This window comes from Platalea leucorodia, assembly GCF_965183815.1.
Source record: "Platalea leucorodia genome assembly, chromosome: 7".
Classification (NCBI taxonomy): domain Eukaryota; kingdom Metazoa; phylum Chordata; class Aves; order Pelecaniformes; family Threskiornithidae; genus Platalea; species Platalea leucorodia.
In genome coordinates this window covers 6,068,137-6,086,973 of record NC_138829.1, presented here as the reverse complement: position 1 = coordinate 6,086,973, position 18,837 = coordinate 6,068,137, and the positions used below count along the sequence as shown (strand labels likewise).

Genomic DNA, 18,837 nt, shown 5'->3' with positions numbered 1-18,837 from the left:
CCAGAGACCAGCTCCCTGTGCATATTCCAAAATATTCCTCCTGTCAGCAGGACTCAGCTCGGCCGGAGCTGTTTGCTTGGCTAACACCAACCTTCAGGAACAGCATCCAGCCCAGAATTGGGAACTTCAGAGGAAAAACCTCCAGTCACTGCAGGGGTTTGTGTCTGTCACCGTCCTTCCTGATAAAACATTTGAGTTCACCGTGAATTTGTCTGCTGCGAGGATCCACAGATCCCTGCCATGCCAGGGAGGGAAGAACTGCAACATTTAGACTAAAAAAAAATAAGCCGAATCCCTTTCTACAGGATTACACATTTCAGGTGTGACCTCCAAGGGCTTTCCAGGGCTAGTTGTTCTGAAAAGCAGATAATTGTCTTTCCTCACCCCTTCGATGAAACAAGAATCCTGTTTCTGTCCTCAACGGGTCATGGGACTGTGCTTAAACCCACCGGTAACATAGGAGTTAGGATTTCTGGTCCTGCAGTGTGAAACAGCAGCTGTCGAAGCTGTGCAGTGACGCAGAAACCCCACAGGAGAAGAGCAGAGCGGGCAGAACGAAGACGAGGTGGCAGAACACGCTGGGCTTGTGAAAGGTCCCAGAGCACAAGCGCACAGCAGTACAGAAATACCCCTGAAAAGGGAAGGGCTAAGAATATTCTGAATTTCCTGAGCTGCAGTCTGCTGCAGTTCAGGAAAATGACGTCATTGCACCACCACGAACACAGGCTCCGTAGGAGTTTAATCTCCCCTGCATATCCTTCCCACCGAGAACTCCTTACGGACGTGAGTAATCCCTCCCAGCTCCACGAAACTTGTGCCGATGGCAAACTCTTCTCTCAGGTGCAAGCCTCGGTAGGCTCTGGCTCAGTTCTGACTGAGGCAAGGCACAACCTGGGTCACGGAGCTGCATCCCAGTTATTCAAATTATAAACGAAAATGAGCAGCAGGGCTTGGGCCCGCACGTTCTTTACCCAGGCCTGAGGACGGCTCTCTGCGCCTCGTGATGCAGTAGCCTCTACTTTTCAAGCCTGTGATCGCATCACAGATCGTTAAGAACAATTTGTAAGTTAAGAACAGGGATGTAGCAGGCTGGTCTCCAAAAACCGCGTTTTTATCCATTTTGCTTTATTAAGCGTAACTGTTGCAATCATATATACTTTCTGAAGTCACTCAGGAACCTACTGACAACCCAAATTCAATCCCAAATTCCACAACGGGAATACACGTATCTAGCTATAGCATTTAATTCATTTTTCCAAGTTCAGGCCCGACAGATGGAACACGACACCGTACGTTTTTAAGAACCCGTTTCTGTGTCACGGCATACCACTCTCATCCTCAGGCTGCCACAGAAAAGCTCTCGTGCGTGGCAATTGCAAATTGTTTGACCTGGAAACCCAGAAAGTGTTTGGACCGAAGACTCTCACGTCTGGCCAGGCCCCATTGTGCTTTGAGGACCAAGAAATGATCTCTAAAAGACCAACCTCATCCCGGGACTATAAAACAACCACTCACAACCATGCCCGTTTATTTTTTTATGCTGCCTGTGTAACAGCCGCATATCTCCTTCGAAGTAGGAGCAAGGCAATTTAAAAATACACTCGCTAGCACCTCTGGAGAGAAATCATCCATGGTAATACTATGAGATCACTGTTACCAACCAGCAAAGTCTCACCTATGACAGACTAACACTTTAAGCAGTGATTCCTGCGTTTGTTGTTTTGTTTTGTTTTGTTTAAATTTTAAAACCATTAAGATAAAAAGGAGTATGTCCTACCCTGTGCCAACTAACACCATATGTTAAGGTAAAGCATATACGAAACAGAATGACAGAATCGTGCGGAAGCCGACTTAAATGCCATAGCATGCTGCCCTGCGTTAAGTTTTACCACAAGAACGTTTCTTTAAATAGATGCTTAACTTCAAGAAACGTGCTTCAGGGACCACAGCAGGTGGTGAGCAGACAGCACGGAAAATCAGTCACAAAGAGCATGTTTGTGGTAATAAAAGGCTCCACCACCCCCACCAACCCCAATCATTTTATAAATATGCATCTCCCCAAATTTGAGATAAACAACTGCTCCTCAGAGTAGGATTTAAACCTCAGTAATGAACAGATACTGGCAGGGTCGCCGTTTAGTCAGCGAGTCAAATGCAGCACGTTGCTGGCCAGTTTAGTGGTATTTGAGGCCAGGGGAAACCCCTCTCCCGGGCCGCGAGGCTGCTGAGACGCAGCGGTCCCGCCTGGAGCGCCCGCCGGGAGCCACAGCTCCGCCTGCAAAGTTACTTCACAGCAGTGTTAGGGAAGGACAGGGAGAACCGTGACAAACCCAAACCAGCAGCGCTAGCAGCAGGATGGAAGTGTACGTCTGTCTTTGCCCATGGGAGTGCTCCTTCTCCTTCAATATGTAAAGTTACAGCATTGTTAAGAACTTATTAATTAGCCAACAGTTCCTAAACACAGTGTTAATATCCAAATGTACTTCTTTTGTTGTTTTCCTTAAGCAATGTATTGCATTTTCATTTAGTAGATATTTCTGTGGGACAGTGAAGTGTAGTATTTCTGATGGTGGGAAGGAGGGCAAAGAAGTGACTTCTGAACTTAACATTTCAATAGGAGATTCAAGACTTCCTTGCACCCCTGTTTATAATTCTTACACGGTTGAGTTCTTTCTTGGAGGAGAGAGACAGGGAGAGTTTTTAGCTCAGCGCTATGTGAGAACTACAGGCAGAAGAGTTCTTTGCTAAAACTCTCAAAACAGGACTGTGTCCAGGGGAAAGACTGCTCCAGCACCTTTGCTAAGCAGCCCCAAACCACTGCCTCACATGCGATTCAAGGGTGGAATATTTTAATACAGAATTTGGCAGAAAAGCTTCCATAGATGCTTCCCATAGCAGACTGCCCTTCATTCTTCTAAGCATATTTAAAACCAAAATATCTTAAAACAAATTCTCTCAGCAATGTCATTTACTGTACAGATAAATAACAAACAACTCAGTAGGCTACAACTCATGACGGTACAGAATTTCTTCAGAAGAGGACAAAATAGCACAGTAGTTGCTGGAGTTAAGTTTTTAAACTGTAACTGGATGTGATTTTAAGTAGTGTTAGTACCTACCACCATACACTCTGAAAACATCCACGTTGTTCATATTTAATAGTGTTACACACAAATTACTTAATAGAAAAAAAAAGGCAATGCATATATATATGTACTTGAAACAGATGAGGAGAATCCTTGTCTAGCATTTAAGTGCTTATTTCTCAGTCGAAAAAGCCCTCTTCATCAGCGGCGGGGGTGCTTTTCCAACATCAAACATCATTTCCAGTGGAGGATTATTAAGACAGCACCAGTCAGGTATGCGGCCGGTCTGGCTGTAATATTCTCTGGACACAGACCGGCTCCCAAGTATGTCCTGAAGTGCTCCAAAAATGGCTCCTACATTATTGGGGAAAAAGGAAATGTTGCATTAATTTGATGTACTGAATTTCTTTTCCTAGTTCTTCCCATCAAGAATCTCAACTGGTTATTTTCAGCTCTGTCCCAAAAATTAAAGGAATGAAAGGCTCTAGCCACTTTCCCTTTCAGTAGCCCAGGGAGTCCCAAATCACTTCCATTTACGTCCCTTGAAAGTAACTGAAGACAAAGAATCACCTAGTCTCTGCCGAGAACAAAACTGGCCTAGCTGACCTGCTTCTTACAACAGGTTTTCCTAGACATTTTTATTTTAAGCGCTTCAAACAAACCACCTGGTGTTTCAGGAAATCTCCTCTCCCCAAAAAGGGTGCAGGCAGTACCCGTAAGAAGTGTCCCCGAGCCGCGAGAAGATTCAGACCACAGCAGCTGACTCGCACCGCCGGTGAAGGAAAGTATCAGAGAACTCGGTGCATATAAATCACTCTTGTCTGCTCATCCTAAAAGTAGACTGAAGAGAAGAACTGAAGACCTCAGAACCCTCCTTAAAAGAGCCGCTAGCAACGGGAAGCCCTTCTTTTTCCCTAACAGCAGCGAAAATCCATCGCAGAGTTTCTGTATTTGTTACTGGCGGTTGGGAAGAGCACAGGGAGTTTGCAGCCTCCGGCCTCTCTACAGCCGACAGCTCCTCAGTCAGTAATTAAACTTGTTTTTTCAGTAAGCGGATCTTCCTACACGCAGCAGGTCCCTGCTCTGCCTAACCACTTTACCGGTGCCACCATATGCCGGTAGCCCCGTACCGCACTCGAGTCCACACCTCATCTTCCACGCCGCCGCCGCACGTTGCACGTCACCTGTTTGAAGCTCCCATCGCCTGCAGTGCCATTCTGCCCTCCCAGCGTCCCAGAGGGAGCTGGACTCTGCAAGATTCCTTCCAGGAGAGCATAACAATTCCACAGAGCTCCAATGCAGCTTGATTCCAATAGCTCACCTAAGTTTTCCTGCTATTCATTCATTACAAATCCTGCTCGGAAGGTTTGTTTTTCTGCTTTGTACCTTTGCTTAACAGCTGGTTTCATTCTTACCTCCCAGCCAGGCCACACAGTTGGGTTTGGCAGGTGGAGTGTGAATTCTGAAGGTTTTAGTAGCAAGGACTTCTTTGTATTTCGGTTTCTCTACCAGGTATCTGATTTCAGCCATGAGCCTGTGAAGGAACCCCGGCAACATTGCGGTGCCACCAATCACTACCAAGTTCTCTGCCAGCTGCTTCCTGGTGTCTATGGGACACTAATGCAAACAGGAATAAAAAACCCACAACGCTTTAACTGCAGCTGCATGAACAAGCATTCAAAGGTCTGTTAGAAATTCAGTCCGTTTTTCTATGCGCTTCAATCGCTGTGTTCTCACACTCGGCTGAAACATAACCGGCATAATTTTTTCCCTAGACTTCCCAAGAAAACCAGGCTTAAGGAGCTGCCCAGTTGAGGCTTACCTGAGCACAGTGCGAGTCCTGTAAAGCCCTTCGGCTGAGACAGGCCCAGACGACAGAGGCAAGAGTGACAGTAATTCCCACAAGCTCCGGGAGAAGATAGGCCAGAGAGAGGTGAAGCCTCAACCAGCGCTCTCAGAGCGGGAAAACTGTTGCATATGAGATTGACTCCTTTTAGCTCCACGTGGGAGAAAGGTGCTACAGAAGGCTCAGTGGCAGAAAAGGTTTCTGCTGGAGCTTGCCTGAGGCATTGGATAACCCAACTAGAAGATACACAGGCACGAGAAAACCTAGCGTTGTCAGTTCTGCGCCCCTCACAAGCAGATCTGTGCTATCCCTTTGAAAAAAAATCCAGACTGCTGTGGTCCTCTTGTCCAGTGGAAGTAACCGGACGCTATTTAACACTTGTAAATTTAACATTTGTCTTTCCTCTGGCCGAAGGGTGGTGCAAGGCAAATGCCTAGAGGCACAGGGGTGAGGGGTCCAGGCACAGATCTCCTTAAACAATTTGTTTTCATAAGGAATTCTAACTGAAATGTTTGTCACGTCATCCAAGCCTATGGCTCTCCAATAAATTGTCTCAGCAAACTAAATGGCATCAATAACTACAGGAAGTCAACTTTAATTAAGATACGGACACCACCACATAATGAAAATTTCCATTTATAGTGGTTTTCTAATGCATTTTTTTCCTAAATATAATAAGAAATGAAGTGTTTGTATATGCCAAGAAAATTTTCCATAATGTATCTAATATACCGCCTGTAATAGAGATGTTGAATTTTATTCTATCTTAGGTAAACCAGCAGTCTGCAGCATGCATAAAGTCTAACCCTCAGCAAAACACCTCGAAAAAGGAACAGAAGACCCGTGTCATTTCTGTTTAAGCAGTGTAATTCCTTTAACACCAAGTATTAGCTACGCCTTTGTCGTTGCATCCATAGAGCCTCGCCCCCCAAATAAACGCAAGCTAGTTTATTACTTTTGCCGAGAGGTGAGCACTACGTTTCTTAGACAACTCTCCCAGACACACAGCAGTATACCAAGGAGTAAGAAAACTGTCACAGAGTGGATGACACGCGGTGACTTGCTGCCCCGCAGACATTCATCATCTGGCAGAAGCCTAGGAGTTACGCTGTGCTCAACTTTTTAAACCAATCGCAACCTGCAGTCAGGAGGGTGTTTCTCTAGAAAGAGTCACTTACAACAGCAGGTTCTCTAAGGCTGAAGGCATTCAAAAAATTGTTTGCGATATAAAGATACCTGAATGAGCGAATCTAAGATCAAAGTGGCAACAGATGTCTCTTCATTATCCTGTTCAAACAATATTTCGACAACGGAGTCTCTGTTGAAAGGACAGGAAATGAGCGTTAATGAGAAGCAATACTACGCTATGAGCTAGCACTCCCGAACAGCAGGGCTGGAAATAACTACAGACTTCCTGCTGACAACACATCATCACGACTTCTTCTGTCACACAGCCCATGCACCGGGCGGTGCCAGCGGGGAGGAGACAATGCCCTGTTCACTTCATTAAACCTGTCTCATCCTCCTGCATTGACATCCCATTTCTGTTTCCCCCATCCCTCCAATCTGTTTGCTCTCATCTTCAACTGTGAGCTCTCTGGAGAGGCTGACACCTCTTATTACGGGCTTGCGCGGCGCCCAGCACAAAGCCTTAATTTAAGAGACATTAGAAGCATATGCACGTGTTTCGTTAGAATTCAATTTTATGAAAATTTATGTGCTTTTAGAGTTGAAAATATATCCTCCTAAAGATAAATACTCTGCCATGGTATTTCTCACCTGATGGGGCCAACTACATGGAGAATCTTTTCTCCATCTAAAGGATAGTCCACATCCGGAGGCGGTGAAGGACGCTAGAAATAAAAACGTATGTGCATTATTTTAGAGGCCAAAAAGGCTACATCCACTTCAAGAGACCAGGACAAGCTTCATTCTCCACCCACCTCAGCACTGCCATCAATGTTGAACTTGGCTGCTTGGATTTTCAGTCCACGTTGGAGATCGCTCACAAAACAAGTGCGGACTTCGTAAAAGAAAAGAAAGGGGCAGAAGAGAGACTTTGTTGGATCCTTTCATCACCAGTAAAGACAATAATTTTGCTTAATTTAGAGAAGAACACACAGTTCAGGCCCTTGCTGGCCCAAGACATTATCGAATAAATGAAAAGAAAACAGTCTCTACACTTCAGCAGAGTTCAGATGCTATCTAGACTACGGGTTGAAATGAAGCTGATGCCAAAACTATGCTAGGACAGGCAAGATTTCTTTCTCAGACAAGCTATGTAAGATTTAAAGACAGAGGGACGTTACTAATCGTGCCTTCGGTTACCAGGAGGTGCCAGGGGTTGTGTTCTGCTGTCAAACACACCATTGTGGGCCTTGCACCGTGGCTGCAAATGAGACATTGCTCATTCTCTAAACAAGCTGCAATCATGCAATATTTTTCCTGGTGCAACTCTTCAGCACCCTAAGAATTACAGAGGTTTTTTTTTCCTCCAGGCAACACCGACAGAGCACAATTTCATTTGTATCCCAGCTGTTAGTGTTATTATATATTTATTTATTTGTACCTGGCACAAATGATTATCTTCTTCATAAATGGCTGTCATAAAGAAACAACCTTCAATACACAGGCAATCATAATTTCAACCCTAGCATATTATATCTGGTTCCAAAAGACAGCATAAAAAAACAGAACTGATCAGAAAATTCTGTTCAAAGTCCAGGAATTAGAAAAGCAACTTCCATCTGACAAAGCACCAGCTGCATTTAAGTTATTTTGCATTTGACTGATGGATTTCTTCCTAATTTGGCCCAAGAGATATATACTAGTTGCTATTTTCTACGATTATATATATTTTCATATCTCTTGCACATGAAGCATTACATAGGAATTCATCCAAGTTCTGCCCAAAGATAGACTCTATTTTTTCTGGTGTAAATGTAGTCCTTGACTCATCTTGCCTACCTGATTAACATGCCAAAATGTCTTTTACTCATACTTCATTTTTTTTGCAAAATTGACTTTAAGGCAAATTGAGCCTTCTTAGTTAATTTGTAAACAAAATGAACTTAAAATATTCTTATGGCATGATGTTAAGACTGCTTAAATGCTGCATTTGCAACCAAAACATACCTATGTAACAGGTTTGGAACATTAGGTATGCTAACTCTAAGTCTCGTGTAGCGTACACACTGTAGACATTCATACGCAGCCAACAGCATGTCGGTGGTTCACAAACGCAACACGAAGCTAACCCAACCTGCTGATCACAGGATACACACAATAGGGCGATACTCCTTCTGTAGTCTGCCAAATGTATCTACCAGCTACGTCTTAACCGCACATAGGCTAAACCTGGAAGAGGAATTCAACGTGGTTTTGGTTTGGATTTCAAAGAGGAAGAACACGGCGAGTTCTTCCTGTAGGTAAGAAATATGGTAAACAGTGAATATGAAATAAATCTCTAAATGTAAAGTATTGCACACTTGTTATTATCATACTCTACTGCACAATTTAATAAACTAGAATTTCACGAAGCAGACAATTTACCTTTTATATCCTCTACTATGTCTTCTGGAACAGAGCCTGAAATAAAAAAATAACTTAGAACAAAAGTTTCTTAAGTAGAAAGAGAATTTAAGAACAAAACTAAGTTTGAATTACATTTAGTACATTAAAGTTTCACTTTGACAGCAGCTTTTAAAGATTTCTAAGGAAGAAAATATTAAGAACGGAAATAAAAAGTTTGTCTTCTCTCAAAACATATTGAAAAAACACTACAGAACTTTTATCTCAGCTTTCATTCAAACCTGCTGTTATGAGCAGCTTATCATAAACATAATACACTTGTTAAATATGGAAAAAAGAAGTCATGAAAGTAGATCACAGAAGACGCAGTGAATACTAAAGTCATTTTATTCACTGTTAGTATTAATCCACTTTCCCCAGTGCAAGTTCCCAGCACATACGCTACGTCAAACAGACCTTACCCATCACAGATGGAAGGCTTTGTCCTTTGGCCAATCCTGTATCAACTGTGCACTGCTCCAACAACTGATATTCCAGCTCCCTAAAATATCGCACATTGAGTTAGTTAAAGATAGCTACTGACTCAGGCTGATTCTCTATATTACGCTTAAGGGACAGTATTTATTCCCTTCAGTTACATTCCTCTACATATAAACCGAAGCAGATCTGATATCCACGGCTTTTACTACATCAACAAAAGCCAAACAGTGGCAACTTTAAAAATCGGATGCTGTCACAGCAACAGTTAGGATTTAAGTCACATTCAATAGGAATCTTTGGTCATTAGTCAAAGATGAACTTTCACAAATAAATCATCGGTAACCTGGAACGTATAACTGCGAACTTACTTGTGGATAGCCTTTCCTCCCAGAGGAAGAGAACCCCAGCAGCTCAGAATCGGAATTCCCTCATATATCTACACGAAGATCAGGAAATTCTCCTTTTTTGTCATGAGTCTTCAGTCTGCTGGAACCAAATGCTTTTTCCCCTCAACATTCCCTTGCATTAGCTGTTGGAAACACTTTCTAACTGCTTTTCTCCAAAACTAATTTCTACTATATAAAGCCTGGAGTTATGAACCACCCTTCCCAAGTTTCAAGGGAACACAGATTTAGCATGGCAGCTGTGAAGAGATTCCCCAAGTCGTGATCTCTTATGGTCAAAAGCTGGACTGGCTGATCTGTTCCTATTACTTTTGAGCACACTTGAAGTCTATAAAATATCATCTTGTCACAACAGCCTTATTGCTGAAAATTTTGTTTGTGTATTATTAAAGGATACAGGCAGCACCAAGCTTTCTGCATATCCACAGTCCAGCACCATGGCAGAATTGATCCCAAGTGTCAGGAGAGACATCAGATGACTTGGAGCAAACAAAACGGAGGGTACCTACACGGAAACCAAAAGGACAATTAACAGAAGGGGGGGAAAAGCAACAAACCACCCAAAGCACCGACGCTTCCCCCAAATGTCATATTAAAAGCGAAACCCAAACAACTGCATCTTGAGGTATCTGTTTTTAATTTAGTTTTTAAGGTAGCGTAGTAATGAACAAAATACAACAGGATTCTAAATTCTACATTCGCCTTATTTGTGGTACATACCAGTGACTTCAGCCATAGCCAATCTTGGAATGGGCTTGTAAGAAAAGCAAGTGCTAACTATAGAACTCATCTTAAGCCATAGATCAGATTTCTTATTGTCATTGAAAAGAAATTAAAGAAACTAAAGCACAGCTACTTGAAATGTTGTATAAAGACTTGAAGATGTGAACAAAGGTGCCAGAAAACCCATAAAAGTGTGCTTTATGACAACACACTGTTGCACACAACCTCACAGCACAGGCGGTTTAAAACGCTCTCCTCAAAGCAACGTGGAAACTCAAGTCAAAATTACATAAGAATTACTTCCTTCTCCCAGAATTCCATAAATCAAGTTTCCTAGATAGCGACAGTTCGTTTAATGGAACACCTTGAAGTGTGAATTAAATCAGCAGTTTCAATAAATCCTGCATTTAAGGGCAACATTACTGATACTTAGCCCAGAGACACAAGTTTAATATGGACCCTGTATTAATATGCCACTCTTATTCTTTGCACCAAACGGAAATACTGGCCAGAGAGAATTAACCTCACATCAGTACTAGCTGGCGTCGTAACAGGTTACAAAGTCTCTCCATCAAAATATGACTTTCCAAGGCACGAGTCATTTTCGACATCCAATTTTGCATGGGAGTGCTTTATCTGAGCCCTATTTTTTCCCTGTAAGGGGATTAGGGAAAAAAAACCCCAAATCACTCAAATCTTTGAGTAATTTCAAGTCATCAGAAAATTTTATCAGTAGTAGGAAAGAATTACGCAGAAGTTTAAGATTAGTTGGTAAACTATGTTGTGGAAGGACAGTGCAGAAGTACTGCAAACAAACAAAATTCACCGCTTTTTATAGAAGAACCTTAACCTTTGTTCTATCTGAATTGAAGAAGCATGGATTCACCTTCCAAAACATTTTCCGTTAGAACTAAGCAAGAATTAGGTTCAGACTTTTCTTCAAAAAGACTGATTAAGCAGAGAAGATAAATTTCAGGTAAGCTCTTATCTAAATGAGCACAGCCTAGGCAAAGATATCGACTCTGGCAGAAGTCATGAGATTTGCTGACAGAGCACTAACAAGTGTTTAAATATAAATTCTGGCTTCAGGCAGCGCTCAATGGGGATTATTGGATCTGTCTAGAACAGCGCGCTGTGAGCTCTATTTTCGTACAAGCCAGAGAAACCTTTCAGATTCTTGTTAACAGCTCCTGTTTTGTGGCCTCCTGAAGAGTCAGAACGGAACAAAAATACCCTTGAGTCCAGTCCCCAAGCCCTACTTCCCCAGACAACCATCAGCTTTTTTTCATCTTCCTTCTGCCTCTCTCATTCTTTCGGCATTATTTTCATTTCTTTGTTCACATCGGTAGTGACTGTAAGTAAAATTTCTACTGGCAAGTGCTACGCTGAGCACAGACAGTACTTATGCAAAAGAGGTACCTCAAAATGCTTGAAAAGGACTCTTGTGAGCGTGTCTCTGAAGTGTGAAGGGCACAAGACAGATTCTATGATCACAACACGGCGGTCTCTGGGATTCACTAGCAGATGTCTAAAAAAGGCAAGACATGTAAAACAAAACTGGTAAGTTTCAGCATGTATTATGAGACCTACCTTATTTTTATATTCCATTCTCCTCAAAAATCCTAAAAATTTGGATTTAAATAGCATTTTCTATAGCAGATCCCAAAGTCTTTTTCCCGAATTTTAAAAAAAATCAACACTTTTCCTACAAGAAAGTTAGGAAACGGAGTTACAGAAAACAAGTTATAGAGCTATCTGCCAGCAGGCTGTAGTTCTGAGCATCTGTTATACGTTTCTAAATCAATATAAAGAAATGCAAAAATAGGCACGCATAATAGCCATGAACAACTTGTCCAGTGTCATACCGTGTGTCCGTAAAAGAGGAAGAATGACGATACAGATGTCCTGATTTCAGTGAAAGAGGACGGAATTGTCCTGATTTCAATCACAAAGTGATGATCAAGGACAGGAAGAAAAAAAAAAAATAACTGACACCAGAAGATCTGAGGCACAGAAATTAAGTACTTGTTTCCCTGTGTCAAGTGATGATTGTTACTTTGTAAAAATAAGGATGGGAAGAAAACAGAAAAGACTAAGTCCAACTTCATTACTCACTAACGAAATTCACTAAAAATACAATCAAAAGATGCATGACTGAGGTAAAAATATTCCACAGGTTAAGAGTCCTCCTTCCAAACCGCTGTCACGTGGAGAGAGCTCTGCACTGATACGAGATGAGCTTCAGCCCTACCAAAATCAGCCCAACTCCTTAGGTAATGACTTTCCCCTATCGAGTCCTTTACGAGTGCCACAGTTAAAAGGCAACTTACCAAATACTTTTTATTTCTAGAGAGCAATTGATGCTGCAGGACACTAACTCTTTGTAATATAACCTGAATCTCAGCACCGCTGAATTTCGCCTGCAAGAACAGAGCCAGGCAGCCACCTGCAAAATCTTATTTCTGTTTTCTCACTCAACTAGGCAGCAGTCTCCAGTCGCACTTCCAACACCTCAATGTGCTCAGAAAAGAGCCGCAGACGGCTTGAGTAACTGACAACCGAGAATCTCTTACCTGAAATACAGCATATGGATGAATTCCTTCAGATACGAATACAGCTCTTCTGTATTAATATTATACTGAACAACTTTGACAGGCTGTAAAATAAAAATATCCACAGTCAGCTTAAATATTAGGCAGTGATTATATATAAAGAAATATATACATATATATATCTATGATAATATATTACGTCTGAACATATATAATCTGACATATATAAAGAAATACTCTTGCCTGATTTGCTCTATGTCCTTAACAATGCATCTCATAAACTCACCCCATAACTAAACTCCAGACTTTATTAATACTAATTTTTTTGTACTAGTAACTTATCTCAACATTAGTTTTCCAAAACTGCCATCCTCTACTGAAAAACAAAAAAAACGCATAGCTAGGCAAAGAAATTTCCCAACAAATGCCCCAAACATAAGCTGCATGGCTGATGAGTACCAATTAATATCAGTACTGGTATCACACTTACTCGTATCTAGTTACAATCTTCTAATAGCAGCAGTTATAAGATAACGAAAAATAGCTTATGATGGACAGAAAACGTTCTTTCTACACCATAAGACACCAAACATTGTAGAAGTAAGTCAGGTAAAATAGTTTACCTTAGCAACATCGGGCTTCTTTATTTCACTAGGAATAATGCATCTTGGTCCTGTTTCTCCTGCAAAACCACACCTAAAAGAAAATGTTGAAAACCTTATCATTTGAAGTCACTATTTAACATACTGGGCCTAGGAATCATCAAAGAGTAATTAATAGGGGCATTTCTGTGACTGCAAAGAGGTGTTTTGCACATAGCTTTTCTACCTAGCCATTCTGAATGAGGAGGACCGTATACCTTTTTATTGACTCCCTCTCAGCTGCATTAAACAAGTTTTCTTCACTGCTGTAAGGACTGTAACGCTTGACTCTGATGTGCCTCCTACCGTCCACTGAGTACAGATTTCTGTTTGCAGTCATCCACCCGCAACCTTCCTTACTGCCTGTTACATTTCCAAAGAAATACCTTCCCGTGCCCTCCATACGGGCCCACAGTTTTCACTGAAGCTCTCACTAAACACAGGCAAGATTAAGTTATCGCGTCCTCTTTAAATCCTCATGTCAAAGACAAAAGACAAAGATCTAACGACCACAATCATGCAGACCCTGTGGCCTATTTCACTGCTGACCAGCACCATTCCATTGACACTTTTTTCCTATTTCCAGCCTGTTTAATATTTTGAAATTCATTCCCTTCACAAGCATCCTGGGTGATTTAAGGCATCGCTGCCTCAAGATGATTGGTTACTACTCCAGGACTCCTGACAAAACATGGGAGTTCTGCATCCAACTTAGATGCAACATAATAAAAATAGTAGCAACTCCAAAACAAAATTTTTGGAAACCCATCTGGTGTTTATAAAGAGATTGCACCTCAAAAGATGGAAGAACCACAGACTGAAGTGAGATGAAAAAACTAATTTGAAATGAAAACCAAAAGAATTCAAGATTTCAAGATTTGATTTTAAGAAACTCGGTGGCACCCCCATTAAGCACAAATATCAGAAGAAAACTATGGTAGAAAACACTAGTAGAAAACTACAAAGCTGCTGGAGTTCAAGTACTTTTAATGCAAGAGGTCAATTAAGACTTTATTTTGGTATTTGGTAACTGTCAACATATTTCTTTAGATCATTTCAGAAAAATTCTAAAAACAGACATAAGTCAGAATTTAATTATTTTCTGTGATCTCCCGAACAAAGAGGTGTGCAGTCGGGGTGTGTATACGCAGTTGTCCTTGCCTGTCATCCTGACAACTTTTGAACTTTCGGTTAATTTCAGCCTTATTTGGAAAAGGGCAGATCTCTCTCATATAATTAAGTTGCCAATTTTTCTACAAGAATGAAGGCTGGAAAGAGACCCTAAAAACATACTATTCAGGGGAAGTGCTTTTCTGTGAGAGCACTTTACTGGACAAATAATGCTCACGGGATAAAACCTTACAAGCGCCCCAAATTTGGGAGAAACTTGCGATCAGCAACACGACATGAATCCACAAGAAGCTGCTTGTGGAATCACTTGTTTCCATCATGAAGACTTTGTTAAACCCTCTCCATAACCACACTGCAGCAATTTCCAGGTAACAAAGCCCGCCTGCTGGTCTGCAATTACACAGTCACTTGAAAAACCAGCAAGGACAACTTAAGACAAAACCAAGTTTGGACAAGAAACCCTGTTCCTGCCACTCCTGCCTCTTTAGACAAGCAGAGACATCCTCAGGGCTTCAAGCAGGTAAACGCATCCACGCAGACACAGCCATGGGCCCAGCCTAATAAGAACAGCGTATATTGGAGGCGATGCTGTTGTTAAAAGATAATGTCTTTTCTCTGGGCGCAGGCCCCTTCTCCAAACCGGCCGCTGAAACCCAGGGGCATTCCCAGAGTATTTTAGCCCCAGATGCGGGGCCGGGTTGCTTAAACGGCCCCGTTCCTGCAAGGGCTCCGGGCACCTGGGACCCGGCCACAGGGAGGGGAGCCGGGGCTGCCAACACGACGGGGTGTTTTGACGTGGGGCGGGCCACGACGTCAATACTAAACGCTGGGCGTTTCCACTTCCACCTCGAGTTACGCTGTTTTTTTACCTAAACCACCCGATTAAAAACTAAGGCCGTTATTGTCGGCTTTGTGCCACGCAGATCACCACAGAAAGGGGGTGAGGGGAAGTAAACCCCACACAATCACTCGTCCCGACGGCAGGCCCGCCCCGCGGCCGCGATACCGGCTCCACGGCGAAGCCTGTCGCGACACGAAAGGGGGCAGGCGGGGCGGGGAGCGCGGCGGCACTCACTTGGTGTAGGCCTCGCCCAGGTCTATCACCACCGCCGTCTTCTCCCCGCCGCTGCCCAGGCCCTCGTACAGCGGCATCGCGGCCTCCCGTCACCTCAGGCGGCGGCGCGACGGGGCCTTCCTCCCGCCCGGCGCGGCGCGAGGGGGGCCTTCCTCCTCCCCGGCGCGGCGGGCTGCCCGCGGCGCCTGTCCGCACAGCCGCCGCCGCGCCGCCCTCCCCGCGCCCCGCCGCCGCCCGCCGCCCGCCGTGCAGCGCTCCGAGGGGGTCGGGAGCGCCCCGGCGGCGGTGGAGTGCGCGGTGCGGCGCGGTCTTCCCTCATCTCCGCCCCGGCGAGGGAGCAGGGCGGCTGTCCCGCTGGCTGAGGCCCCTGAGGCGCAGGCGGGCGGTCCGGGTGCCGGGGGGAGGCGGGGTGTGAGGGCGGCCTCGCTGCCGTGAGGGGGCCCGGCCCTGGGGCTTCGCCTGCCCCAGCGGCACGGCAGCGGCGGCCCGGCGCCGAGAGCTGGGCCAGCGTAAAGCCGTGCCGAAGCGGCCGTGCCGTAGGGATGCGTTAATGTACAGCACGCAGCTCATTTCTGAGGGCCCGGTGTCGCCGGCCTGCGCCATCCAGCCGTGTGTCGGGCTGTTCCTTCTGTCCTTCCACAGCCGGGCCAGAGCCCTCGCGAAAGCTTAAACCCGCCCTGGGCCCCGCGGTGCGTGCAGAGAGCCGTTTGATACGAGGCTGAATGCATAGGTACCCTTAGAATCATAGAATGGTTTAGGTTGGAAGAGACCTTAAGATCATCGAGTCCAACCGTTAACCCAGCACTGCCAAGCCCACCACTAAACCATGTCCCTCAGCACCACATCTCCCCAGCTTTTAAATACCTCCAGGGATGGGGACTCAACCCCTGCCCTGGGCAGCCTGGGCCAGGGCCTGACAGCCCTTTCAGTAACGAAATTTTTCCTAATATCCAACCTAAACCTCCCCTGGCGCAACAATATCCTTCCTCTCAAACAGAAATAACATGTCTTGGGGTAAAAATGCCCGCTCTCATGGCTCCAAGAGAGTGCTGATTAGGAGTGAAGAGAGGAGTTTGCAAATACAGTAAGGATAGGAATAAGAAATAAACCCACCATGGTAACCCGTGCTTTTCAAGACTGGGTCACCCATGTCTGGTAGACAGGCAGTAGGGGATCAGCTATGGTGGGAGTCAGCTAGTAGGACGCAAGTGCTAAAAATGTAATTTGAATTAGTTCAATTATAGCCATTTTCATGAAAGTGTACCGTTGTGCCAATACAGCTGAGTTTTGCCTTCATCTATCTTTTTTTTTTGAAGGGGGGAAAGTTATTGCTGTTCAGACTTTCATAATCACAGAGCCACCCCACAAGACACATTTTGCAAAGTTTGTGGGAATGCTGTATTGTCTCAAACCCTCACGAAATAACAGGCTGGCAAAACCAAGATCTTACTCAGTTTTGGAGCAAAGAAAAAGCTGTGTTTGTGTGCAAGTGTGTACGTGCCCATATTACAATGAAAGATTTTGACCCCGTGTTGAGGTTTTAACCCCATCAAGGTCAGGAAATGTGAAGTTTTTCTAAATAATCTTCATCTCTGCATTATAGCTAAATGTCAGCTCTGCTACAGGTGAGGTCAGTCACCACTTGTTTACAAGTAAGTTATTCAAAGTGTCTGAAATATACAGCCTTGCTTAGATGGTCTTGGTATTTCTGGTTGGTAACAGCCATGTCATGAAAGCCCCTTAGCGTGAATTTGTGGGAACGGGAATGGGAATGGGTACCTCAGGATGAGGATGGAGAGACAGTTACCCAAAAACAGACTGAAGAGAGGAAAAGTATGTGCCAAAAGGCAGCATGTGAAAGTCCCCTGAAAATTAATAAGCCCCACAGGCTAGCAATCCTGCTGAATCTTCCAGAAATAAACTCAGAAGACAATGAGTTTGCTGCATCTGTGCAAGGGCCCCAGCATCAGCGATGGGCTGTCTAACACTGACTGCCTCCACAAAGGCGGTGGCTGCTGTGTGCTGAGGGGGACAGCGGGGTTATCCGTACACCCGAGGAAACAAGGCGCTCTGAGGGACTTTGTGAACACCCACCTAGGAGCCATTGGCGCATCAGCACGAGCCTCTGTTTCTGGGTAAGCAGCTGGGGTTGGCCTTCCAACTGTTGCTCCTGCTGGAAAACTGAGAGAGAGCACGTGTGCATGAGTGAAGTGTGTAATTAGTTATCTGCTATTAATAATAACAGCTGGACTCTATTAACAGTAAGACCTTAGTCAGTAAAAGGTGTTCTAATGAATACCGTTTGTATTACGTGTCTCCCTGTGACTTGATACCCTAGCTGGGAAAAGGGAGTTTGTAACAGATGTTGGCTAGCGTAATGAAAATTTGGGATCACTTGAGAAAGAGATTCCTCAGGTAACGCTTATCCCACTCCCAACAACCGCCTCCTTTCCCCTACCAATCTTCCCCTCCTCCTTTCCCCACAGTAACCACACCTTTTTCTTCTTCAGGGAAGCAAAAGAAATATTGAAAAAGCTCTTAACTGGTGAGTTGGGTCTACACATTTTCTCATTGCCAGACAGGCAAGCCAAAGAGCCCGAGTGCCTACGCGCAGGAGGACAAGGGTGCTAATGAAGCAAGAGGATTTCAAGGCAGGCTGTCGTGACACTGACGTGCTCTGTTGCTCAGAACCCAAACTCCCTGAGCCGTGAGCCGCTGTAGCAGTTTGTAGATGCTCTGCTTTCCACGTACTCTGCGGCAGTGCTGTTTGTCCCACATCCACACTTTCTATTTAAGATCTGCGAAGGTGGAGGTGTGGGGGAGAGTTGGACGATGAGTGGGAGTGATGTGAGACACCAAAAGCTGTCGCTGCCACCATCTGCACCGTCGCCTGAGCAAACCTCTGCACTAGCCCATCGTTGGGCTCTACATAACCGCTTTCTCTTCTGCTTCTGCCACAGCCTTGTCGCCTTCCCTGCTTCTGGTCTGTGTGGAGCAGGAGTGCAGACTGGAGGAGCTGAAGCAGATGGGGCATCCTGGAAGGGCTCTGTATATCTGGAGGACATGTGAGGAATCCAGGCAGTGCAAGGGGAATGCAAGAAAGGTGTGAAGAAGGGGAAATCTATGGTGACAAACTCGGGGGAGACTCCTCGCAAAGCCCTTACATCCCTCACAAAGCCCTTTTATCTCTCCTTCCGATACTATCCCATGACTCAATGCGAGCCCACGCGCTCTTCATACGACCCATCGCCAGCTTCCCATCCTGTCAGCTACTTCTCCTTGGAGAGGAAAACGGAGGAGCAAGAACAAGGCTGTAGCGGTGGTGTGAGATGCAGAAACAGTGACGGGACCAGCGCACAACCAGTGGG

General features: G+C 44.5%; 2 protein-coding genes across 2 annotated transcripts in view; one reads left to right on the top strand and one right to left on the bottom strand.

Moving 5' to 3' along the window:
* Positions 1-1,140: 1,140 nt before the first annotated feature.
* ACTR10 (actin related protein 10) lies at positions 1,141-15,601 on the bottom strand. The gene is made up of 13 exons (XM_082317934.1): positions 15,470-15,601; positions 13,246-13,318; positions 12,644-12,726; positions 11,490-11,598; positions 9,745-9,852; positions 9,312-9,379; positions 8,925-9,004; positions 8,485-8,520; positions 6,876-6,955; positions 6,712-6,785; positions 6,169-6,250; positions 4,502-4,703; positions 1,141-3,440 (listed from the first exon to the last, which is right to left on the bottom strand). Exons 1-13 carry the CDS (start codon positions 15,544-15,546, stop codon positions 3,259-3,261), a joined length of 1,254 nt encoding a protein of 417 aa, XP_082174060.1. The 5' UTR covers positions 15,547-15,601; the 3' UTR covers positions 1,141-3,258.
* A 276-nt stretch (positions 15,602-15,877) lies between these two features.
* Positions 15,878-18,837, top strand: part of ARMH4 (armadillo like helical domain containing 4) — a gene marked incomplete at its 3' end in the record, with an annotated part of 80,620 nt that continues 77,660 nt past the window's right edge. The window contains exons 1-2 of the mRNA XM_082317129.1: positions 15,878-16,158; positions 17,073-17,121. The remainder of the gene's footprint in view (positions 16,159-17,072; positions 17,122-18,837) is intronic.

Bases quoted from the DNA above. Each gene is read 5' to 3' on its own strand.
- ACTR10 (XM_082317934.1), bottom strand. From the start codon at position 15,546: ATGCCGCTGTACGAGGGCCTGGGCAGCGGCGGGGAGAAGACGGCGGTG. The intron at 9,853-11,489 runs GTACCTCTTTTG...GTTTCCGTGTAG, and splicing joins TCCTTTTCAAGCATTTTGAG to GTACCCTCCGTTTTGTTTGC. The intron at 9,005-9,311 runs GTAAGTTCGCAG...GCGATATTTTAG, and splicing joins GGAGGAAAGGCTATCCACAA to GGAGCTGGAATATCAGTTGT.